Source organism: Haemaphysalis longicornis, unplaced genomic scaffold (genome assembly GCF_048455015.1).
Source record: "Haemaphysalis longicornis isolate Haplotype H1 unplaced genomic scaffold, Haemaphysalis longicornis Haplotype H1 scaffold_1, whole genome shotgun sequence".
Lineage (NCBI taxonomy): Eukaryota > Metazoa > Arthropoda > Arachnida > Ixodida > Ixodidae > Haemaphysalis > Haemaphysalis longicornis.
In genome coordinates this window covers 356,115,877-356,140,954 of record NW_027526203.1, presented here as the reverse complement: position 1 = coordinate 356,140,954, position 25,078 = coordinate 356,115,877, and the positions used below count along the sequence as shown (strand labels likewise).

At 46.1% G+C, this 25,078-nt stretch overlaps 3 protein-coding genes across 9 annotated transcripts in view; 1 reads left to right on the top strand and 2 right to left on the bottom strand.

The window, feature by feature from the left end:
- Positions 1-2,718, bottom strand: part of Jmjd5 (Jumonji domain containing 5) — a 38,019-nt gene extending 35,301 nt beyond the window's left edge. Inside the window, exons 1-2 of one of the 2 annotated variants that reach the window (XM_077686104.1) lie at positions 2,329-2,718; positions 2,083-2,255 (exon numbers count right to left, since the gene is read on the bottom strand). In XM_077686104.1, coding sequence (XP_077542230.1) covers positions 2,083-2,255; positions 2,329-2,464 — 309 coding nt within the window. In that variant the 5' untranslated portion in view covers positions 2,465-2,718. The remainder of the gene's footprint in view (positions 1-2,082; positions 2,256-2,328) is intronic. The other variant, XM_077686103.1, reaches the window with a different exon arrangement.
- Positions 2,719-2,901: 183 nt separating this feature from the next.
- Positions 2,902-21,440, top strand: LOC144154956 (E3 ubiquitin-protein ligase RNF181-like). Of its 2 annotated transcripts, XM_077686111.1 has the most exons (6): positions 2,902-3,210; positions 3,304-3,354; positions 3,446-3,528; positions 4,884-4,993; positions 12,568-12,642; positions 21,330-21,440. In XM_077686111.1, exons 1-6 carry the CDS (start codon positions 3,131-3,133, stop codon positions 21,387-21,389), a joined length of 459 nt encoding a protein of 152 aa, XP_077542237.1. In that variant the 5' UTR covers positions 2,902-3,130; the 3' UTR covers positions 21,390-21,440. The 2 variants fall into 2 exon arrangements, with proteins under 2 accessions (XP_077542237.1, XP_077542238.1); XM_077686112.1 differs by lacking the exon at positions 12,568-12,642.
- On the bottom strand, positions 21,381-24,570 carry LOC144154955 (heterogeneous nuclear ribonucleoprotein A/B-like). Of its 5 annotated transcripts, none has more exons than XM_077686109.1 (7): positions 24,316-24,570; positions 23,159-23,217; positions 22,947-23,074; positions 22,733-22,885; positions 22,306-22,567; positions 22,099-22,212; positions 21,381-21,685 (listed from the first exon to the last, which is right to left on the bottom strand). In XM_077686109.1, the coding sequence occupies exons 1-7, from the start codon at positions 24,495-24,497 to the stop codon at positions 21,600-21,602; spliced, it is 984 nt and encodes a 327-aa protein (XP_077542235.1). In that variant the 5' UTR covers positions 24,498-24,570; the 3' UTR covers positions 21,381-21,599. The 5 variants fall into 5 exon arrangements, with proteins under 5 accessions (XP_077542235.1, XP_077542236.1, XP_077542232.1 ...); XM_077686110.1 differs by having other exon boundaries at positions 22,099-22,197; XM_077686106.1 differs by having other exon boundaries at positions 22,006-22,212; positions 24,316-24,569.
- Positions 24,571-25,078: the final 508 nt, after the last annotated feature.

The following is a 25,078-nucleotide window of genomic DNA, read 5'->3' as shown; positions in this document are numbered from 1 at the left end:
CTTACGGTTATCAGGAATCGTAATGCCTTCTGCCAAAGCCGACAGCCCCGATGGCCTGGAATTTGTTTTGGTCTTGCATTTTTACTGTTGTCAGTTATTAGCAGCTGCCTGTTCTGTTTGTTCGAAAGATTGCTGAGTACAAAAGCTGACGCATAGCTCCGACTCTTTGCACTCCGCACAGGACCGGCTTTGCAAGGAATGGGGGGACGCGCCAGCAATGTTTCTTCCGGAACGGTATCAAAAGCTGTACTTGAAATGACACCCTGAGATAGTGTATGCAGTTTTAAGTCTTATTATGATACAAAGTTACGCACACATAAAATCTGGTGCGGACAAGCATCGAAAGTCAACCGAGCGCAAAGAAATAGCAGGGAGAACGAGCCCAAGTGAAGCAGACAACAAATGTGACAATTGCCAAGTCAACGTCACGGAGACACGCTTCACAGCGCCGCCCGTGGTCGTGCTTACCGCCAATAGCGTGTGCTGATGTGTTCAACTTTGGTACAAATATGAAAGCCTCCAGACAAAACGATCTGGGCCCGCCAGTCATGCATCAGGAAGACGACGATATACATAGATATGACGATGACTACCACTAGCACAGCAAAAAGTAACGACGGAGCACGTGAATAAACACGTATTTGAAATGAATGGTAAGTACAATGACTAAGTCTGCAGCAAACGACAAAAATCTGTTTTTGTGTACCGTCCGTCCTCTAGATGCTGCAACAATACCGCTCAGGCCCACTGTCCGCACTCACTTTGTTTTCGATTGGATTTGCACCTGGCTGATTTTTGTAATGGCTAATAGTAATCATTTCATGAAACATTGGGTATGCTCGACAAACAGCATCACGTACGACAATGTCGCTATGCCAAGTGGTCAGTATCATGTGAGACAACCCCTAAGTGCCAGACTGCTGTGTAGCTATAACAAGCATAGTGCGCGCTGGTGCTCTTATGTTTACGTGTGCGTTTGTAACTTCCATTGTTAACCCCAACATTCTTACTGTTATAAAAAAAATACGCACTAAATTTAAGCGCACGTGGCTCATTCTGCAAGCTTATAAGCCCTACCTAACTTACGTTTGCTTTTGTCGGCCTCAGCCAATCGCACAAGACCCCATAATACATCATAGGTTCTATAGCAGGAAATGAGCTATACTAGGTTACAACTCAAGAACGGCACCACCTCATGTAGTGTATCACTCCGCCAAAGCGCCGGACCCGTGACGTCAGTGCGCGCGCGTTTTGAAAGGGGTTTGCTATGAATGCGTGATATCGTCTGCCTTGTCTCACGCAGTTTGTCGTCACTGGAGTCATTTAAAGCATATTAAGTCCAAAAAATCACGGGAACGGCTCACGCCATGTTCAAAGTATTCTCAGTAACGCCCTACTTGCGCCGCGCGGAGAAACATCCGGCTACAGTAATAAGGCACAGCGGCAACTTCCGGTGCCGTTCTTAGTTGTCACCGAGTATAGTGGGTCGCACAGCCATTCTCTTTTTTCCTAACTATACAGCTCATTCTAGTGAAGTTTGCGTTAGAAGTGGTGTCAGTGTTATTTTAATGAGGCAATCTTTCGAATGAACCAAACTTGCATTTGTCTTCATGGCCTCTCTAAAGCTGCGGCACCATACCAACATCCCAATTTGAAACAAGCTGTCCAATGCACACGCAGGCAGACCTCTCCCTCCCGCCCCTCTCCCCTTTTTTCGTACTGCGCCTGCATGTCATCACTCAAACACCAGGTGGCGAGTAGATCTCCAAGATCCTCCTCCCTTTCTTCATTTCAAGCTACATACACGGAGAATTCGCTCAAGCCTCCAGACGTTATGATGCTACTGCTATTGCAACAAAAGTAAAGAAAAAGGAAGGACACGTTCTTGTAGCCCCATTATAGCTTTATATGAGAGGCATGCATGGGCTTGTGGAGACTTGCTTGCTCTTTCAGACAGCTCAGGAGTTCTCTAGGGAAGCTCCCTATGTTTTTTCTTTCAGTTTCAAACTGCTTAGAACACTGCTGAGGAAACCAGACTGCTCGGGAAATCTACACGGCCCAGGGACGAATTAAGGCACGTACCTTAGTCGGTTTTTCCTGCCCAAGTTCGCAGAGCGCCTTCAGCAAGCTGCCGTAGCTGTACATATACCTCCAGCAGACCGGTACGTCTTTCCAGTGGCCAATGTTGATCATTTCCCAAGACATATCACAAATCGCCCTGGCAGTGTCGAAGTTTTCCGCCAACGTTTCCATATCTGCATGGTAGCAGCAACTGAATACAAACAAGCACAGAGAAGCAAATAAATTCATTGGTTATGAATAACCCACCTTCCCAGCTGTGCGGATGATTGACAAAATCAACACATTGCCGTAAGAGATACATTACGGGCTCCTCGTCATCGCCGAGGTCACTCGCGACAAATGTCACAGGCAATCCAATATACTTCTCGGCTAAGCTAGTCATGCTTGGTTATTAGCTATTATTTGAACGCGCCTAATGGACTGAAGCTCGCGACCTGCATCACTAGACACGGATGTCAGTCACATCTTGAAAATGTGCACCGCAAGACCAATTTTCTTGGCTCATTGCACTATGTGCAGTTTGCGGTCCAGCTTTGAACCACCTAGAGCAGCGCACTACGGGCACTTTAGGCACTTTAGGCACTTTAGGCGCTTTACGTAAAGTTATCACGTTTTCTGGTACTCCTTTTTTTCGCGCCTGCGCGCATGAAGCCGCAGCCACTGCTTGGCTTCATCACTGGCTTCATCTGGCCTTTCTCCGACCGCTTTCTCATTTCTCTGTGATCTCGGTGGTGCCACCTAGCTATGGTAACGTACAACCTACATCAAAAAGCTCTGGAACACTCTAACTGTAACAAAAGCCATGTTTTGCCTCAAATTGAAAATAAGATTTACACCAATCCACCACGAAAGTTTTAAAACGCTTAGTGCATTAAACTTACAAAGTCATGCGAACGAGGAAGAAGTGGCATAGGCAGCCGCCAACGACATCGGCACACCGCGCGCAGCAGACGCAGCAGACGCTCTCTCCGCGCGCCGACGCAACGTTCTTAGTGTAGCTGTCAACGCTGTTCTAAATTGACTGACTGACTAGCACAAGCTTGTAAAAATGGCATCTTACTTCGATGAGCACAACTGCGTGCCACTAGGCCCCGGCGAAGAACCAAACCACGCGCTTCACTTGGCACGGTACGGCTGATTTGTACGCTGGGACGTACAAGTACCATGACTTGCAGAAGTACGCATGATCAAGGCTCACTCTGGTGACACATCTCCTTACAGGTTGCTCATCGACACTGGATTGGGAGCCACGTTCGACATGGAGTACCATAGGTAAGCATAACCTGGCGGATATCAGAACGGTAATGCGATCCTACTTCCTCAATCATCATGCGGGGATGTATGTATTCTCTCTCTCCCCAAGGATTTTCCCCAACGAGTCGCACAAGCCGCCAGCGTCTAAGCAAGCCGTGCAGTCACTCAAGCGAGCACCCATAGATGAACCTGGTAAGCAAACTGGCACCTAACGCACACGCTTCATTGCAACCGTGCACCGCCGTTCGTGGACACAAAAACTTGCGGCGCCCTTTCCGGGCCGTCTTGAAAGCGTGCAGGATGGTGCGAATTAATATTCGGCCAGCGCGACACCAAGTCGCGAACAGAAAATGTTCGTACAACGGTGGGCTTCCCCGCTAGCCTGGCGAGCAGGAAACCGAAAGTGACGCCTCTTTCCCGCTCCTCTCCCCCTTTTACCCCGCCAGACCTCGTATCACTTCCACAACCAGATTATACCTATACTAAAGTGGATCCTGCTAGTAGTTAGGGAAACAAATTTTTGAACTTATCTTTTCAATAATGAAGGCATTTTTGGCTTCAATCTTCTCGGGTACAGTATCCCCGCTATCCGCAGCCGCGCAACTACTGCTTCCACTCCCGTTCAGCTCGTGCATTACCCATATCGGAAAATACCAACGACGTTGTAGGCTCCAGGTTCCGTACGAACAGCATGCGCAACCTGGAGCCATTATGTAGTTTGCCTCTTTTTATTTCCCTGTCCAGAATACTACTGTATGGTAAAAGAAGTTTCGAACTCTCAAAATTGATCGACAAATGAGCCCTAGCATCCACGTCTCATTTAAAGCTTCATTCAAAGCTATAATGGGACTGCGAGAGCATGTCCTTTTTTTCGCCTTTTGCTGCAGTAGCAGTATCATGTCTGGAGGCTTGAGCCAACTCACCATTTATTGTAGTTCAAAATGAAGAGATATCCCACTTCTACACAACATGCACGCCACACAGGGCATTTGCTACTGCGTTCAGGCGAGACTTTGCTATGGGCTAGAGTTTCCTCTTTTTATTTGCACACATGCTCATTTCCTGTTTCTGGGACCTTCACGGCCTCTGCTCCCGTTTTGTGAACTTGTGTGCAACAAGCTTGCGATTCTGCAACACAATAGGCATTGTTCTTGGATATAAACTTGTGCAGTCAACTTGTCCTCCTGCCTTGTCAGTCCCATAACTTCAAAACAAAACTACTGGACGCATTTGGAGGACTTTTTCAAGCCAGTTGCTGTGCCTACGAAGGACCCCGGTTCAGACCAGAGTTTTCTTGCGTGTAAATGACACCGAGACAGTAATTCTACTCACATTGAATACTTACATGGAGTGATCCTCACATATGGACTGTATCCACAGTGGCTTGATCGAAAGAAAAACATGGCAGTAGGCTGTTACTGGTAGCAATAAATTTAGCATGGCTACAATGACAACACCACCATTCTGCATATTAAATATGCAACCCAATACAGTTCATTGCATATAAGTTGCTATAGGTAAAGTGAAGTACTTTTTTTTTTTTTCAGAGAAAAAATGCCCAATCTGTTTGAAGGAGTTTGGGCATGAAGAAATTGTGACGGAGATGCCCTGCTGCCACATCTTCCACGATGACTGCATACTTCCATGGCTGCAAGTGGTCTGTATTTGTTGCATACTTGTAAAAGACTAACAGCTACTTGATTATACTCCTCAGTTGAAAAAAACGTCATCTTTGGTAGAGGCTAAAACTGAGGTGGAGGGTTTTTACCACCTATGCAAACCAAAACCAACAATGCCTGCTGCACAGGTTTTTTAATTATGGCAACCGGTTGTGGCAAAACTGGCTGCTCATAGACCAGTGTTCTCGAATATTCAGACCTTCCTGCTTTCACAATGGGTTGGTCATTTTCAGACATTACAAGTTTTGTCTCTAAACACAATCTAACCCCCCCCCCCCCCCCCTCCAGGTTTTACACCTTTGACTTCAATGCCTGCAGGGCAGCTACACAGAATACAATTTCAGTCATTTTGTAAAATGCTGGCATAGTTAAGGGGTGCTTAACAGACAAATACAATGTGGTATGCCGTATCTAGAACTTGTGGTATGTCGTATCTAAACTGAAAATACAGCCAAGACTGCCAACTGCTACACTAGAAAATAATAAAAACAATCAGTGTGTATGTTAGTTTGAAATTGGACTACAGAAGTTTGCTCATTACAAACTGCACCTTCAGAAGGGCACTAAAGTAAGAAACGAGGTTCATTTTACCACTAAATCAAGTTTACAAACACCTGTATAGCAGCAACAGCACATTTACAAGCTGGGGAGTGGGAAAAGCAAATATCAAGAAAGGTCTTTGAGGTTTGCTCAAGGGGTGCAAAGCCTACATTGGCTTAGTTGAGTAAAGTATGTGCCATAGGTTGCTCAGTGGCTAAGGCGTTGCGCTGCTGAGCACGAGGTCGTGGGTTCGATTCCCGGCCGCGGCGGCCGCTTTTCTGATGGAGGCGAAAAGCAAAAACGCCCGTGTGTACGAGATTTCGGCGCACGTTAAAGATCCCCAGGTGGTCAAAATTAATCCGGAGCCCTCCACTACGGCGCGCCTCATCGCCTGCGTTGCGTCGGCGCGTTAAACCCTACAATCAAAATCAAAATTTGCCATAGGTTGTCGTCATCTTGTTTCAGATAGCCTGTGCGATATGGCTACTGGCGAGCCTCCCCCTTACAACATTTTACAGCAAGCTGTCTTGCACTAGGTTCTAACAAAAATTGTGTGCGTCTGTAAGGTCGCATTGACAAAATCGCACGGGCTCGCTACAGAGCTAGTATAAAATGCTCTGTAGATCTCTATATAATGCGGGTTTCTTGGCCCTAAAACAATTCAACTGCTAAGACAACTCTATCATTATGCCAAGTTTCATTTACTTGTCATAATTCATTAGTGCACAGTGAAGTTGCAAGCATTAACACAATTCCCGTCTGCTGCCAATACCTGGCCGTCTACAGTGGGAGTATGGTTACCGAAAGCAGTTGTAAGTGTTGTTTCACCAGAACTATTCAGAAACAAATCATATCAAAATTAATTCTGAATTCACTTAAGGAAGTTCTGTGTATGTGCCTTCAATCGATCCGGATAGTAAGTCACCAAAAACAACCCAATACAGCTGTATCCACCAATATAGCTTCGCTGTTCTTCCATCTTCACAGCAGTGAAAGGGCTCTAAATTTTAGTGTGAGCATGTCCAGAGAATGACATTCACCACCTCACAGTTGACCTTATTTATCGAGTGGTGCCCCCTTGCCCAGATTGCCGCCTGGGTGCTAAACGGAGCTGGAAGGAAGCAAACTTGTGCACAGTGCCAGCTGCGTCGATGATCGTGGCGGCTGTGTACTGCTGGCTACTGCCACAAAGAACAACCAAACTCTCCTCGGTCTAACTCAATGGCAAAGAATGCACAGAAAGCATTACTAAATTTGGCCGAAATTAAGCTCCAAGAGAAAGAACTGCAGCACAGGGCAGACACACACGAGGCCTCATTTGAATCTTCCCCGTGTTTGTTCCGTGTTGCAGTTATTGTTTTCAAGATGTTGGGTTACCATCCAGCTGATACCCATACGTTAGTCTATATAAACATTTTTCTACTGGGATGTCCACTGTTTTTCCCACACCAACTGGCGACACCACAGAAAGGTTCTCAAGCCTGAACAGAGGCATTGAAAATGTGGTATAGTCACTAACGTATTGTGGATCAGTTAATTTTCACTGTAGTCAGTCATAAAAGTTAACAGTTGCAGGTTCTTTACATATAAAATTAGCCTGTGGCTTCTGTTGACTAAAGTAAAAAAGTGCTTGCTGTTGATTGTCACGGCCCCCAATGGTGGACGCTGTTCACATAAAATGTCTGACAAGGTTTTTTTTTTTTTAAGCTTGAGTAAACATTTTTCAAATCATTTAGAGGGACACTGAAGGGAACGTGTCAAAGTGCTGTCTGCATTGTGCAGTTTAGCCCACAAAATCCATTATTTGACTATACAGTGGGCGTCTCTCTGTAATGGGCAGCAGAAAAAAAACATTGTGCCCCGGTCATGCCATATAACTCAATGGCTGCATGTTTAAAGAGACACTCTACAATGCAAAAGCAAATTGGCCTGTGTTGGTAGATTAGTGTGTCGTGAATACAAATATACCACTCGCTGCAGTAATAGCAGCAGCTTATTCTTGCAGGAAGTGCCAAAAGTGTAAAAGTGTTTTTCTGAAACAAACACTGCACACCGTGCGGCGAGAGACTTTCAATCTTTGAATACACTCGTACACTGCATGTTTCGCTCCTCCTCAGGTTTCTCGTTAGTGGAGATGGCCCGGTTTTTAAAGGACAGAAATCTCAGCTAGCAAACGTTGCAAAATAGGATGCCTGAGCCCAGGCGGTGGGTTTTGCTTCAGCTTGAATTTCGTTGAAATGTTTCACCTTACGTATAAGTGCAATCAAAACAAGCATGCACGCAAATGAATGCAAGAGCCCACCGTAACAGCTTACCACTAACGCATACATAAAGCAGCACAATCAGCTTCAAGTGAAACTGTCGACAACCGCTTGAGAAATTGTACATTTAATTTCAGCAGCTGCTTCCAGGCAGCAGCACATCCTTGAAAGTGGCACCGGGGTCATCAAGCCCCACCTATAGAGGGCAGGGCTCAATAACCAACTTTGCCTAGGCACCACGGTACCAAGTCCTTTCTTATTGAGTTGCAATCTTCGCAACGAGAGCCGGCACTAGGGAAGACGGCGGCGATGAGTTAAATTGATAATAGTGTCCTGGCCTGCTCTGGGCACTTTGTGATGTGCTCTTCAACGTCGCAAAAATATGTAATGGAAACGGGAGAGAGAAATGCCAGCTTTAGGCATTTATTTCTGAGGCCAACACACCCCACCGAGTGATGGCTCAGCCACCACCAGTTCTCAAATACTAAACATCTAGTATTCTCTTTGTCACAACAAACAAGGCATCATTGGTCAACGATCAAGAACTGAGAGAGAAATGTATGATCCGTCACGTAGATGGGTCTTTTGGGCCAAAAAACGGTCAAAAAACCGTTTTCTGAAAAATGGCATTTTCGACATCCATAGCCATTTTTCTATCAGTCTGCTAATTTCCTCGTCAAAAGGCACCATATTTTATAGTAAATAGCATTTTAGAGTGCACTCTACAGCTCAGTTCGCGCAGAAGTCGATGGTGAAACGGCACTTTTCTTGCAATGCGAAGCCAGCATTTCGCCCTCGGATGTCTCGGCACCTACAGCGGGTGCAACTGTAATTCGTTTTGTTTCTGATGCCTAAATGTGTGGAGAATACAATGTTGGAAACAGATTTTTCAAATGGAAGCTTTGGAAAATTATTATTGTATTCAATTGACACCACCTGTGGTCCAATTCTGGCAGAGCTTGGGAGGAGTGAACTTCAGTGCGTTGTAAAATGAGCAAAAATAGCTACATCAAGAAAGTTCTTCCAACATTGTATTCTTTAGTCATTTGCTGCCTAGCCACGAGGTTATTGCCATTCTGTAATTTGTAATTGACTCAAAATAATGGCAATTAATGATTCATTATCTAAAAAAATAATACAACTTGCGAAAAATCTAATTGCAGATTTTAAATCAGCACAAAGAACTCCACAATACTGTGCATTTTCATTAAAATTGGTTAGTAAATAAAAAAATAGCTCTAGGACCACTCTGTCCGCTAAAGCTTTTGGGTCCCTTTAGGCCGTGTTAACACACAGCTTAATCATATGTTCATCGCTCTGGACCTGCCAGTGTGTCGTCATAGCCGACGTCAGAAAATTGGCGAGGATGGTACGAGCCGAACGGCCCTTTCGAATGCAATTTTGTTGTAAAAAATGCATGTAAATCAACCTAAAGAACTCGCAACATGGCCTATGGATTCTAGACTTCCATATGTTGGTGCTACAGCTCACTTCTATGTCCCTTTAAACGGTCACTAAAGGCTGAACCACTTCTTGCTTTAACCGAAAGGTTTCCTTCAAATCTAGTTCGGTTTCGTTTGATGGCAAACAATGCCTTTTGTGTTTAGAAATAAATAATTAAAGCATGGCAAACAATGACTTTTGTGTTTAGAAATAAATAATTAAAGCTGGCCGTTTCTCCCTCGCATCTTTCTGTGACTCGGCAGAGCACGTCAAACATCGTGAAGGGGGATCGCCTATAAAGTCGTTCAAGCAATGGGAGGTGCTACCACCTAGGACAAGGAGCAGAAAGTACCCACGTGATTTCCCAGCATTCGCTGACAGCTGAGCAGGACTTTTAGCCGATTGCACCAGTAATCCTGAGACTTTCGCCACCGTTTAACACACAAGATCAGACACCAACAACAACAAAGCACTCGAGCTCGCGCATTGACCCACATAAATTATGTGACTGTACTTGTACGGTGCTACGAAGCATTTGACTGAAATTAAAACAAATTTTAATTGTAGTAAAAAATATTAATTATGTGTGAGGGTTGAAGTTCTGGCCTTTAAAAAAAAAAAAGTGTGCCCAACAGAGGCTCCCACATGCAATTATTTTACATTGACATGTACTGTTTTAGAAGAGTGTTTGGGCAAACTCTGCCAATCCCAGTCCACCGTTAATTTGTGGTGTTGCAAATCGAAGGGCAGGAGAATATTCAGGGCACACTTCCCCCTTCCCACCAAAAAAAAATTGTCGAAAAAGCACTTTTAGCATTTCTCCATCAAAAGAACACTGAAGTGAGTTTGTTAAACTTCTGTTTGTGTGCGTATATGCCGCAGACCAGCCTAAATAAACATACTTTTCATAGTTTATCTGAGCTGCAAAGCAGTATAAAGGCGGAAAGAAAAATACCATGTGCCACCTGTTGTGTGCGCAACTACAGGAGTGACAAAAGTACGCTTGACATAAAACTATAAAAACTAGTTTTTATAGTTAATACATACACACTTGCAGTTGTGTAAATGTCATTTTTTGTTCAAGGGAACACTTCATTATTTACAACATGTGTGTAGGAGTGTAGTTGTTGTTGAATAACATTTATTGAAGTCGAAAAAAAAAAAATAGAAAGAAAAGTTCGTGGCAAATAACATTTATTGACGTCGGAAAGAAATAAAAAGAAAAGTTGGTGGCATCTGTTTTTGCTGCTTTTAAAGTTGTCCAGATTAGTTTTGGTTTCAGTTCCCTGCAACAATATGCTTGTCATCTGACGTTAACCTTGGTTGCTCATTCTTGATATCTCGGGAATCAGCATACAGCACTTCTGCCATGTTGTCGACTGCAGAATCGGTCGGATACGCCTGTCAGCGCCACTTACGGCAAACAAGTATCGTACCATTCACCACCGAATGACAAGCCAAGGCATGCGCAGTGGGTGAACGACTTCCACATCGTCAGAGACACTTAACTGAGAGGCGAATCGCCTGCCCCTTTGGAGCTCACCTGGCTCGTCTGCGTCGTAAGAGGCCCGTTCACACCAGGCCAACAGTCGGCTGATTTGGCACTGTGTCTGAAAGCTGCCAGTGCCCATGTCACCGCACTGACTAATGGTATACCGGCGGCGGCAAAAACTTGCCAGCATGTCAGTGTCTGTCTGCACGCAGTCTGCAGACTCGCTTGTGGAGCAATGAAGGTTGCCGCACAAAATCATGAGTGCGGTATAGAGGGCACTATTTAAATTTAAAAAATCAGCTGTGAAAAAAAAAAAAGGATTTCACCTGCATAGTGCAATGCGTCCGTCACATTGCACTACCACTGAACCACAAGAGTGGATAGATCGCTGCCAAGCGGAAGACTACCACTTGATGTTGCACATTGCCATTTAATTAATGGGATTGCAGCATGCCAAGCTGCTTAGCTGAGCACATTTGAAAAAAGCTTGTGCAGTAAGCTTTTCCCTAGCACACCCACAAATAGCTGACCACCAGCGACTGAATTCCTTCAGGCAGTAAAAGTGATCACAGATGTGTGGTTGTCCTCCAGACCACAAGTTCACCTTGCGTAAAAACTGCTTGTTGTACATGGGTTTTACGCTTTTTGAGATAAAAGCTTCAGGTGATTTCAATTCCTTATTACCTAGATTAACTTTGTTGACCTTAGATTTGCATACCAGTCGCACACGCATATGTAGCATACAATTTCACTGAAGCAAAGTCAGCGCAACATTTAAGCCAATATACGTATCACATATGTGGTAGTCCAGAGTTATTTGGACTTAATAAATTTTACTAAGTCGAACACAGTCTACAAATGAACAAAATAAAGCTACATTCCTCTGGGCTTGTCGAGGCAGTTCTCATTTTGTGATCAATTTTCCAACGGCCCGCCAGTGGCAGGGCCATCAGAAACTACAGCAGTTTGGCGAGCTGCACCACAGTGCAGCCAACTCGAAGAAATACTGCGCATCACAGGAGACATCACCAAATCGGTCTGTAGGGATGATGACGATGAAAGGTAAACAGCGCCTTCGAATTGATTTTTGTACTAAATAAATTCGAGTAAACGCACCCAGAGTGGTCGAAACGTGGCCTAAGGATTCCAATCTGCACAAGTAATCTCACTGTGTTCACAAATCACTGCAGTGTCCCCTTAATGCTACTGACTAGCTGCTGCTTTTGCTGCAAGTGGTATATTTGCATTCACAACTCTGCAATTTACCAATAGAGAACAACTTGTTCCTATACCTTAGTGTCTCTTTAAGAGTTTTGTGCCAGGATTGAACCAAGGTCCTAAAAATTGCCCAACCCAGCTGATGAAGCTGGGTTGAGTTGTCAGATGCCTCAGTGAATAATTTGGCAATATTCTATGTTAGTCTGCATGAACAATGCACTTCTGCAACGAAAAATTAAAACTCAACAACCACTCTGTAGAGTGGGATGCATGCTCCCTTCAAGGGAGGTTTAAAGTTTGGACTAGTTGGTTCGACGTGATCAAGCCTCCAGTGCAGAAAAACACAAGATCAATGAAGGGGACAGATAGATGCTTTTCTGTGCTGTAGTCTTGATCCTTTTAAGGGAGTTAGCTTTGCGATACACTACTTCTCCAAGTATTTTCAATTCACGAAGTAGGTACTCAACTGCTGGCAGCAAGTTGGTTAAGATTTCTCAGTATTGCTTGGCGAGGGGAAGCATAAAAATGTGTCTTGGTACGCAATACCAGTTCGCATCAGCTGCTTACATCTCTGCTGTGTTACATCCCTTGCATCCAGGTGAACACTTGCCCGGTGTGCCGACATGAGCTGCCTACAGATGACCCAAATTACGAGGCACTGAAGGCCCAGAAGGCAAGTGTGGCCTTTCTGTTCCCTTTGTGAAACAATTGTGCCAACTTGCACTGATCATATACACGATTAGTATGCAAATAAGCTCAAGGATACTTGGACCCAAATGGTGTAAAGCCAAAGTAGTTAGCAGTAGCTAGAAAACTTTTTTTTTTTTTTTTTTTAAGGGTGGGAGGGGTACTATGCAGCTCTGAACGTCTTTTTCGTCCTGCTCCACGTGCTGAAAAATCCACCACGTCTTATGGGCATACTTTTAGATTAGCATAGGGTAGGCTTTCAAAAATATGCATTAGCCCGTACGCTTAGTTGATTTCACATGCAAGTGCTACCAGAAGTGCTCAGAAAAGACTCTTCCATCTTATGAAATGATGATTACCAGCGCTGGTATTATGTCCGTGAAAAATAAACGCAGACTACAAAGCTTGGTAGCTGTGACAGTGAAGGGAGGGTACCAGTCACAATTTATTCCAGGGCTTCCCAGTGAAATGCTGATCACAGCAGTTTCTTCTCCCGTGACAGATGCCGCTAGCTCCACCTAGGTCAAGCAGTTGTGACATTACCTGGCTGCCGTAGCAGGCATAGTTTCCCCTGATGTCGTCTTGTTCTTACTCTGTCTGTGTGACTTGGTATCTGTGCTACACAAAGCTATTTACGAGACACTGCAAGGCCTTCATAACATGGCAATGTTGCACACATTACATTTCTGCTAGTGATGTGCATTACTAACCCCCGTATTCTGAATCCCTCCTCCCCTCGAAGTGCTTCCTCCACTCCGTTGAGTGGAGGATAGGGCAACGCCTCCACTCGAGGTCTCCAGGCATTTCATAAACGTGGTGACGTCGACCCTCCGAGGAAATCCTTCGTTTGGAGGGACCCTCGAGATCGCAGTTTCGGAGGAGCAGCGAAAGGCATCTGGGGGCGAGGTTATGGCAATTTTTTTTATTCAAGACATAAAAGTACGCCTAAGAAATATAACTTTTTAAAGTTTTTATTTTTTGTTAAGTAATTATACAGCTATTTTAAGAAATATTAGTTTGTATGGTTGAGAGGAGCACGAAAATAACATGAACCAGGTGGACACAACTAGAAATAACTGTTTTCTGGTCTGGCCACACTGCACACACACTTCGGTAGCAGACGATAAATCTGTTTTGTTTTTGTGTATGCTGCTCCATGTCTCCACGTGTCCCGTTGTGTCTCCTGTCCTTTCTGATCCTATCGATTACTACAAGTTTCAGGGCCCCCCCCTCCGGATGACAGCCAAGATAACGATATGTCAGCGGAAGGGCTGGAGGTATAGGGCGGTTTGCTTCCATGCGTGACGAGCGCATATCATAGACCGGAACTGCCGACACAGTGAGCGCCTAATTATTTGTTCTTTTCGGTTCACGACACTATCGGCAGCTCAAAGCCGACATAATGTTCAAATTACAAATTAGTGCGTGTGTAATTTTACAGGCACCACGGTGAACCCGGTAGAAATGTCCCCCTTCGACTGCACGCAAGCGCGAGGTAGCAGGCGAGCACAAAGCGACGGGCTAGACGGGCACTTGGAGAGGGGCGGAGCCTCGCAGCGCAGGCGGCTCGAAGAAAAATAAAAAAGAAAAACTGGGCTTTGGAGCAGACGACACGCTCGCTCGCTTCCATACGGCGATCGTCTGCTTCATACGCACTGTAAGCAGCTTACGGTAGCCGTGTCATAGGTTAGTGTGACACCTTCATTACGGAGCGATGACTTTCGGTACATGACAGCGACAACCTTGTCATTGCGAGGATAAAGACAAGTCCGCACAGATATCTCTGAGCTCGCCCGCCATCGCAGAAAACATCACGACGCTTCGAATTACGAGTTCCAACGCCTGACGACGCGTATCGTCGGCGGCGAAACGTTAACGAAGGCACCCATCACAACTGGAAATGTCCCGGCGCCATAACATCGCAACGTAACCAGCAGCCGGAACGCAGGGAGCAGTGGGTGGCCGCGGTTGCTGGCGTTTGGCTCGGCAGCTCGGCGTTTGGCTCGGCAGCCACCTCGGCAGCTCCAGCAATGATCGATTTGGTAAAGAGGCACCGCGACACGAATTCGCCCTTGCTGAAGTGCTCAAGCGTATTCAGCCAGTACCTTATGCGCTGACATGGCAAATTCATGGTGCGGGTACGGAAATCCCCTGAACCTTCATTATATGCCTCGTCAATGCGGGATACATGCTCCGGAAAAGAGGCGAGCGAGCACAGCCGGCTCGAACCGAGAGGAGCGTAGGCGGCCATTTTGAAAATAGTACTGGAGGGCTGCTTCAAGGTAGCACAGACGACACCTTGGAGTTGCTCCTCCAAATCATGAGCGGCTCCTCCAAATCGCCGAGCGGCTCCTCCGTTGGAGGAGACACTCGAGTGGAGGTTAGTTTATGAAACCGAAACTCGCTTTCAAGGGTTCTCTCGAGCGGAGGCTCGAGTGGAGGAGGGACTCAGAATACGGGGGTAAGTATCGGCATCAAGCGTGCAGTACTTCTCTTATTGCGGAAAGCTGGAAGTATTACAGTACAGGTGCTGCCAAAAGTAAACAGAGCACCCGGTTGCAGCCAGACAGTCTTGTGTCAATTGATAATTCATGCTTGGTTTACTTTCAACGCCACCTCTGCGGCTTGACAGCGTCCTGAAATGTATGATTTCGATCTGACATTGTACGGCGATGTAAGCAAATGCTATCCCAGTCCCGATGAGTTACATTTTTGTATTGTCGGCCCAATAAATGAATGAAGATAGCCTTTGTGAATTTCTCCATGTGGATGGCGCCACCATTACACTGAATTACAGATACACATTGAAGTGTTGTTAGTGGAGCCATAACTTCCAGTAAAGCTGTGCACTCCTCAAAAGCAATCAGAAAAGTGGACCATTACGGAATGCATGCACCTTGCCAAATAAACGAGCTTCTTTCTCTCATGTCATGCAGGATTTGCATATTGGTCACTAGGTAGAGGGTGAATATATTAAGTGTACAGAAGTGTCACCCATTACAACAACCAAGCTCTATTCTTGTCGCTTTGATGAAGCAAACATTTTACTTCATTGCCATTTATTTGGCTTGCCTGTGCAAAAAATCTACCAAGCTGCCTCAGAATGTCCACTTTCTTTTAACTGCAGTGCAGGGAGTGAAATTGTCATTTGGAGACAGAGAGCAACAGTTGTCATTAGTTACTGAATGGCCAGGGCTACAAGCACTGGCACTCGCCAAAGGCCACCCCCTTCTCGGCCTCTAGTTTTTTAGGAGCCCGCCAAGCAGCTCCCTTCTGTCAGATGTTCAAAAGTGGTGTACGGTGCTTTCCAGGTCTTTTATTATCAGAGAAGCAAGGATGCCTTAGCCATTTCCTCCACCTTCTCTTACAATTTGCTAGCTAAGACACCACAAGGCCACTATTTTGCATTCACTGTGTAGATGGAAGGAAAATAGAAAAGGTCTTGAATCCTATTCCCTCTCCAACCAAATGACGTACACTTCCCATAGTAGTAACTACAAATATGCTCCCCAAGTCCTGAGAAGATGAACACACATAAATTACTGATAGTTATTACTATATTTAATGATTATTGTCTGCTGTAACTTATCAGTCTGCCACGCGGGCAGATCCGGAGGAGGTCTGTTGAGGCCCTTCAGTTTTGTGCGAAATACAAGCACAAGCACAGCTGACCAGAGTACTGCCAACTCGGCATATTTAGTCTGCCCGCGGTCTGCAATGCTTCCAGAGCATCGCACTGCATAGCAGGGAAAAAAATGCTTTATCAAGAGCCATGGTAGCAGGCCATTGCAAGCCCACGACGCTTCATTGCAAGCAGTTTTTATTAGCCAGCTGCCCTTTGTTTAAGGGGGTTTCAGCTACTCTACGGCCTTCCCTTCACCGTGTTTGCTAAACTCTGAAAAGATCACAGAAGTACCTGACTAAGCAATAAACTTTATAATACAGCAGTACCCTGTAATGTCTGTATGACCATTGGTACGTTTTCTCAGCAGTTACACATTTGGCTGATACATCTTCCGGAGGCAGAATTCTGTTTTGTCTGTTCCAAAAATGCCCCTTTCACGTCTGTTTCAATTGTGATGTAATTCTAACTATGGGGCCTCCGACATGCACAGAAACCAACCAACAAGCCATGCTTGTTTTGTGTCATATCATTTTGTTTGCTCGGAGTCACTGAGGGATCGCTCTAATTGGACATTTTGAAACAGACAGCTTAGAAGTCTGCCCTCGGACTACTTCCAATCAATATGAGAAAGGAAAGCCATTCCGAATGTGAACCCTCGCATTACTTGGAAAAGGCACATTCGGCTTAGAGTAAGCGTTCATCAAAATACTATCCTTCTAGGTGGACGTGTGCATATCTAACAGCGTAAGCATACGGCCGTTTTTAACTTTAATACTGGCAGTGCTAGCAACGAGTGGAGTGACCTGCAATAAGTGGGGACATATATTTGCTCGCACTTAGCATTATGGCTTGTCCAGTGCAGAATTTCTTATGTTACAAAAGCTCAAAATTCCCAGCTTTACAAGTCATTGTACTTTTTTGAGTACAGCAGGACTTGTCCACAAGACAAACTTTCACTCCCTCCAAAACCAGTGAAATTTAAGGTAACTATGAAATTGCCCGTAATTAACCAGATTACCGTGTCAAACTGTCTAGTCCGCCAAGCCCAGGAGGTACTTGGGGAAGACTAGAGGCACTAGCTTATTTAGTGGCTCTATGGAAGACTATTGATGTACAACTGAAATTACTTTTCTCTTTAAAGCGAGCGTGAAAACAACATACAATTTCAAAAACTGCCTATTCAGAATGGCACCCATGCCAGTTTTAACGCAAACTTCAACCAAATTATACAATAAGGAAAACATCGGAAAGGGTGGCAAATCACCAGCTACTTTCCCACACTCGACTTGTAGCGCTGCAAATCTAATTTTTGCAATTGGCTGATGCCAACAAAGTCATCTACAAATTTAAAGTTTTAAGGGCTGTCAGCTTAAAGGGCCATCCAGACAAAATACAAGTTCATTTTATTGAAAAGATTTAGTATTTTATAGTGCCCCCAGCGCTTGTCCAGAAGCAAATGATGCTTTATTCACCGAGAAATTAATCAATTTAAGCCAACATTTTCATTCTCCCACCAAATCGTGTTTTCACATCTGCGATGACATCACAAGAACCGCTCTGCAGCCGATTCCGTAGTCTTTTTATTCTACCTAGATGGTGTCACCTTACTGCGAAGGACCATTTCCTGCCTTTGCTTTTTGACCATATTTGTACCTGGCTAGTTTTTATTAAGGTAGAAAATAATCATTTCGTGAAACATGGTGCTCGCACAGCAAGTATGGTCACGTAAGACAGTCGCTTACACCAATTGGCCAGTGTAGTATCGTTCGGCAAGCTTGTAAGCCCCATGGTGTCACCTTACTGCGAAGGACCATTTCCTGCCTTTGCTTTTTGACCATATTTGTACCTGGCTAGTTTTTATTAAGGTAGAAAATAATCATTTCGTGAAACATGGTGCTCGCACAGCAAGTATGGTCACGCAAGACAGTCGCTTACACCAATTGGCCAGTGTAGTATCGTTCGACAAGCTTGTAAGCCCCATCTAATTTGCATTTGGCGGCCTCAGCCAACCGAACAGCTGCCGCATGACATCGTAGGTTCTGTTGCGGGAAACGAGCTAGTAGGTCGCATGGTCATTCCCCTTTTTCCTAATTATTTAGCTTATTTGAGCGAAGCGTATGTTAAAAGTGGTGTCACTACGATTCTAATGAGGCAACTTTCGAACGAATTGAACTTGCGTTTTGTCTGCATGGCCCCTTCATAGTAGTAGTGACACGAAATTTCAAAGCCGAGATTTTGTCTGCATGGCAGCGGTACAGCAAGAATGGCAACATCACGCAATACCTCCCATCATGGCGGCTGCTCGGCGTTAGTTTTGTCGAAACTCACACAAATAAACGCCATAAATGAATATTTATGCTGCGCTCGACTGCCTAATGTGTCATTCTATGATTAGCGGGCTGGTAGGCACGCATAGCAGTGGAAAAAAAATGAACACAAAAATTTCGTGTCAGTACTCTTTAAGCTCGTACCGTTCTGAATATAAAAGTTTCTATTGCAGCAACAAAAAAGTTAACAGCTGCAGTGCAAAAAAAAAGAGGGGGGGAATCAAAGAGTTAAAGGCGAATACTAATAAGGGTGGTAAGCGGCTGTGCCATGTCTTGAGCGGCATTCGTAATAGCGCGAGAGCTTTTTATGTTGCGTTACGAACAAATCGCACCTGCCGCTTTCAATGGAAACACCAAGGGCCGAATTTTCTAAAACACTGCCGTAGTTTTGAAGCGGCGTGGTGCTGGCATGCTAATACATGTATTCTTGGGTTGGGGTGTTTCTTGCCTGGAGGTAAGGGAAGCCGAGAAAATCATGTGGGTAGTCCCAGGACAAGCAAGAGGCTGGAGCAAAGCGCCGCTCTAAACGATGCTGGTCAGAGCAAGTCGTTTATGGCGTTGCTTTGCTCCATCCTTTTGCTTGTCCCTCTGGGACTCCCCACGTGATTTTCTTGGCTTCCCTCACCTCCAGGCAACACCCCAACCCAAGAATACATGTATTTGCGTGCCAGCACCGCGCCGCTTCAAAACAACGCCAGTGTTTAAAGAATTCGGCCCCAGGGGTTCAGTTAGCACAAGTAGCCCAGTTGCAGTCCGTTTCATCGCTGGGGGGGAAAAAAAAACGGTTCACTGTGAGCAGAGATTCCCAACTTTGTGTACAATGGCACCAAGCCAGAGCTCGGTTTTGCTTTCCCAAAGTTTTTCGTGTTGTGTAGCAAGATAGAAATATGAAGTCCGCTCCGCAAAAGCCACTTCTCAGTGATAACAGCACCACTCCCCACTGAATACATCGTTCTGGTTCACTTAAGATTCAATGAATGTGCCTGCTACTGCACTGTGACACCCATGTTCCCCTGCAGCAACATTTCTCAGCCACCAAATAATAATTTTAGCACACACTGCTAAATCCTTAGCTTCCTTCAGTGAGGCCCAATAGTCGAAGGTATGGTTCCCTGGATATAGAGCCATAACAGCTCCGCTTTCCTTGCGACATGACCGCAGCAATGCGGCGACTCATGGCTACAAAAATGGTGGAAGAACTTCCTAACCAAGTTTCACCATTTGGTGCCCTATAGGTGGTGAACTTTCCAGTCACTTTGTTATTGCCACCCGAGACACGTAGCCATGCATTTCTCTCATGTATAGCTATTGCTCAGGTGTAGATCAATTTACTACACCCATCTCGTGGTTTAATGGGCACACCAGGCTAACCCCCCCCCCCTAAAAATCAGATTGCCTCACTTCTTCAGAAGTATCAGAAACATTTTCATTAGCTTTGACTGCAATGTTGGGCAGCTGCAGCTTTTTCGCAATTCACATTTTTGCCACGTACAAACTGCTTGTTCAAGTTTGAAGATTTGGTTGACTGAAATGCAGCGAACTAATCACAAATGGAGAGAAAAAAAAAGTACACATGCGTAGTAGCACAGCAGTATATACTTTTGTAATGTGCAGAGGGAATAGTCTACATCACAGCAGCTTTAGTACTCCCAGCCTTACCAGAGTGGCAGTTGTAAAAACTTTTGGCTGTTTTCACATAACTAGAACTCGCCATTGCAGACGAAAGTTGCGCACAACACTTCTTTAGAGCAGCAAGTTATACTTGAAGTGGCTATACCGGAAAAATGTAGAAATTGGCCTGCTGAAACAGACATGCAGTGCTTCGCTCACTCCGAATGACTCTGGCTGAAGCAGAAGTACACAACACTGATATAGACAAGCGTGTTGTGCACCACTACTAGTTGCCATACTTCGTACTGACCTGGCACTTTGCTGGTGTGACTGCGACCTGGACACTTCTGTGCACCAGCTATCAGCAAAACCCCATTGCACACCCGCTTACACTATTAATAAAGGTAGTGCAGATGTAAGAGCCCCCCCCAAGTATTCCACTAGACTTCACACGCCTCAGTATGTACTTAGGCCAACAAAGTGAAGTGCACAAGGCAGGGTAACTACCTAGTTTGCACCCCAGATTGCACGAATGGTTAGCTGCCGATTCACCTCGCCTAAATTGAACCACTTTTACAAACTCTCTACTGGGCAGAAACCATCCACTGGTCAAAACAAGACCAAACTGATCTACCTAGAGAGCTCGCAAACAGCATTCAGCAGCACCAAGTCAATCGCACAAGGTGGAAGAGTTGGAGGAACCAGTCAGCCCACCCCTACCCCAAAACTTGCATTTCTTCCCAGACACGAGTGCTAGTTAGCACTGCTTGAACCGGTTCAGTTTGCTTGAGCTCTCGCAAAACAATTTCCCTCGCAGGGCCCATCAACAAGCAATGTCTAAGCCCAGTAACCGCCCGTTGAGCATGCATTACAGGACCGCTGGTATCCGACGTGCCTTGAAGCAACAGGGCCCACATGTTTACAGCCACGGGGACTAGTGGAGAGAACGGCATGGCAGTAGAACACAAAACAATTGTGGTCTAGTCAGCGGGGGGAGGGGAGAGGCAATACGCCCAGTAATATGTGGGAGCTCGTATCAAGGCACATCGAACAGATGCTATTTACACCAGCGGTCTAGTCTAACGCGTGCCGCTTTTCTTTCCCTTGCAGGAACGAATGAAGCAGCGCCAAGAGGCCCTTGAAGAACTGCACAACTCCATGTTTGGATGACTAAATCAGTTTTTACTGGCACAATGAAAGAAATGTGGTCCTATGTACAGATCAGTGGTTTTGTTGCTTTCTTCGATGAAGGGGGAGGCAGAAGGGAGGAATGATGCTACTGCTTTTAAAATCCATCATCTGGCTGTGGCATGGAAGATGAGGGTAGTAGTAATGAGACGGCACAATGGAGTCCAGTCATCACGCTTTACATGTTCCCCCTTAACGACTGTAGGGGTGGTAGCCTCCACCACCGGCGCCACCGCCCCCACCGCGGCGCGTCTTGTTGTAGTTACTCTGTTGTTGGCCTGCAAACAACAGAAAGTAAGATTAACGCGGGGGCCACCACCAGCTCGTTAAAAACAAGCGCCTAGCGAAAACATAACCCCAACTGCCGATGCGCTTTAACACTGGCCCCAACAGTGGTTTGAGAAGCACTAGGGAGCACTGACTACACCACAAGTTGCTTGTGCACTCCTACCACCACCGAGTAAGGCACCAGTGCCGGCAAAACAACAGGGGGTGGCTACATTTATTCAACTACACAGCAAAAGGGGAAAACAAGCAACTTGGCGGCAACAAATAGCAAATGTACAGTCTCATCCGGCAAATTCCCCCAGCTACCTACCGTATCCACTTCCGTAACCCCCCTGGTTGCCGCCATAGTTCCACCCGGAGTAGTCGTAGCCTCCGCCATAGCCACTGCCATAGTCGTAGTTACCATAGCCACCACCGTAGCCCTGGCCATAGCCGCCACCATAACCTTGGCCGTAGCCGCCGCCTCCGTAGCCGCCACCGCCGTAGCCCTGGTTGCCCCAGCCTTGGTTTTGATAACCTGCGTGTCAAACAACAAAATCAACTTCTCCCTGCACTCGAGACCAACCACCCCTCAAAATGAGAGGCCCAAACAAAAAATGCTCAGCCTTGCCTCCTCCACGTCCACGGCCACCTCGACCACCACCGCGTCCTCCACGGCCACCGGCAGCACCAAAGCCACCACCCCAGCCGCCCCGCATGCCTCTGGCATCGGGCTTAGGGGTCGCCTTCTTGATGTCGCACTCCTTGTTGCCAATTTTCTGCTTGGGCTCCCGGCACACCAGCTCAACAGAGTCCTCGCGCTCAAAGGTCACAAACGCGAACTGGCGACGCTGGTTCTTTGCCTTGTCAAAGGGCAGCTCCACATTCTCCACCTGCGCGACCACAAAAATCAACCCACGCACATCGCAGCACATGCAACTGCGCTCGCACAAACCACTGGAAGCTTTGCACAGCTGCAGCGATTTGCAGGCCAGACAGCGCTTAATGCACTGCAGCTGTGCACAGCGACACTTCAGCACGCAAAAGTGTCAACTCACGGGTCCAAACTTCTCGAAGTAGGCCTTGATGTCGGCCTCCGGCATGTCAGACTCCAGCCCGCCGACAAAGATCTTTTTGATGCCAGGCCGCGCTTTCGCCGGCTTCGGGTCGATCTGCTTGCCCTTCACAGTGTGTGGTGTTGCTTTGAGCACCTGCGAGAATGTGAACAGGCATCACACAAATGGAACAGTGGGCAGTGAATTGTTTACTTACCGCTTCAATCGCATCTTTGGCATTGAAGGTGACGAAACCGAAGCCTCGCGATTTGCCCGTTGTGGGGTCTGTCTTGATGTTCACATCGACCACGACGCCAAACTTCGAGAAGTATTCTCGAAGGTCCTCTGCACAGAGCGCACAACACAAGGACCGTCAACACTAGCAAGCAACGAACAGACTCGGGTGCACGAAGCTTTGACACCACTCACTGTTGTCAGTGTCCCAGCTGATGCCTCCGACAAAAAGTTTCCTAGAAAAGAGAGAATTGCTAGGCTTCAACATATTGCCAGCTCGTACGAACAACAAAGACTGTAGCATGAGGAAAATGGGTCTACTTACGTTACCTTTAAAATTACACTTGGCAGACCACACAAGCCATACATACACTCGCCTTACACTGCAGACTTTACAGCAACAAAGGAAGCTTACAAAAGGCAGCAACTGCAAATTGAAAACACTTAAGAGTGGCCATTGCAGTTAGTGATTGGGTCGCTGCAAGTGGGGCTTTACTCTTCTTTATCTTGCTTAGGGGTAAGGACGAGCTACTTGGGCTAAATCCTCCATGTGGGAGAGAAGGGGAGAGAAAAACACTTGGCGCACAACTAGTGGCGCTTGAAGTCATTGAAGATGTAGCACAGATTACATTGCTTAGTTTGGAGAAACTCAGCAAATGTACCGTTGTGCCAGCGCTGCGCATCAAGTTCCTGGTGTGACGAGCTGGGCACACCTGTCGGAAATGAAAGCAGCGTTAGCATCCATCGAAAGGGGCGACACAGCGCGAGCCCTACACCGTAGACACGGGCCCCCGCGCTCCGGCCGATATTGGAGCGTTACGTTAACACTACTCGGGGACACCTCCAGATAGCAGCACCGATTATCTGCAAAGAATCCATTAAGTTTAACACTATGTGTTAATTCATGAACGAACAAGCACGAGATCAGCAAGAGCAGGGCTGCAGCACCGCATGCATCAATCAAAGTACACTGGGGTGTGCTGGGCGGGAATGCCGATCGATACCGGCGACGACATTTACTCGACCACAAAATACGCAAAGCACACAAAACTTACGAAATACTTCGCAAACCACGATCGTGCCACCAACCGCCGCCACCGGGGTAGACTTATAGGCACGGATGGCAATGTTGGCTGAAGGATTACTGAGGATTGAAACAAAATGGCGCTAACGCTCAAGAGGGAACAAAGGGGGGCGACCGCCGCCATGTATGACAAGCTCGAAAAGGCATCTACTTAGCACATCTTACAACACGCACAAAATCACTACAATGTTCTAGGCGCCAAAACAGTGATCACAAGCCTCGAGAAATTCCACAAAGCAGAGAGCATGTGCCAAAGTGCTATATTTACCTCTCGTCTTCATTCGTCTTCCCGTCGGAGCCATTTTGGGCGGCTTCGTTAGTCTGCCCATTGCCTTCACCTTCTTGCTGGTACTGGCCGTCTGTGAACTGGCCTTCATTATAATCGCCGTACTGTCCATCAGCGGAAAAATCGCCCTCAGTGTAGTTTCCTTGCTGATCTCCGTCTGCCATTTTGAGCTATCTCACGTACTACGCACACGAACTGGACGACGCCCGCACGGTAGAGAAGGGTCTTGCCCGGTCTCCCTCGTATATATAGTACTTGGTCACGTGACACCAGCGACCAAGCTCATTGGTTGAAATTTTTGGCGTCCTACCGGCACTTTTTTTATTTTTTTTGGTGTTATCAAAAGTCAGTTCGAAATTGACTAATAAAAATTACCAAAATTTATGTCTGTGAACATTTGTTCGAAATTTGAGCTAGAGTTTTAAATAGGCAGCAGAGAAAACTCCCGGAATACTTGTATTATTAGTTGCCAGACCACGCTGATTCATATTCAGCACGCTTAGCTGCGGTAACCCGACGGATGACAGCGGATGCTAAAAGAGTCACTTTGTACTTTAAAAGTGCGAAACATGCGTTGTAAAAGCGCCTAAAGCGTGCCTCGAACTCTCACGCCGTGACGAACTCAAAATGTTGCGCTGTACGCGTGCTGCGCAAGCAACAAAAGCCGGCATCACCCGGCGAGTAAAAAAAGTCGTCCGAATTTACGACAGTATTCTTGAATAATCTCTGAGGTCATCTTGTTTAT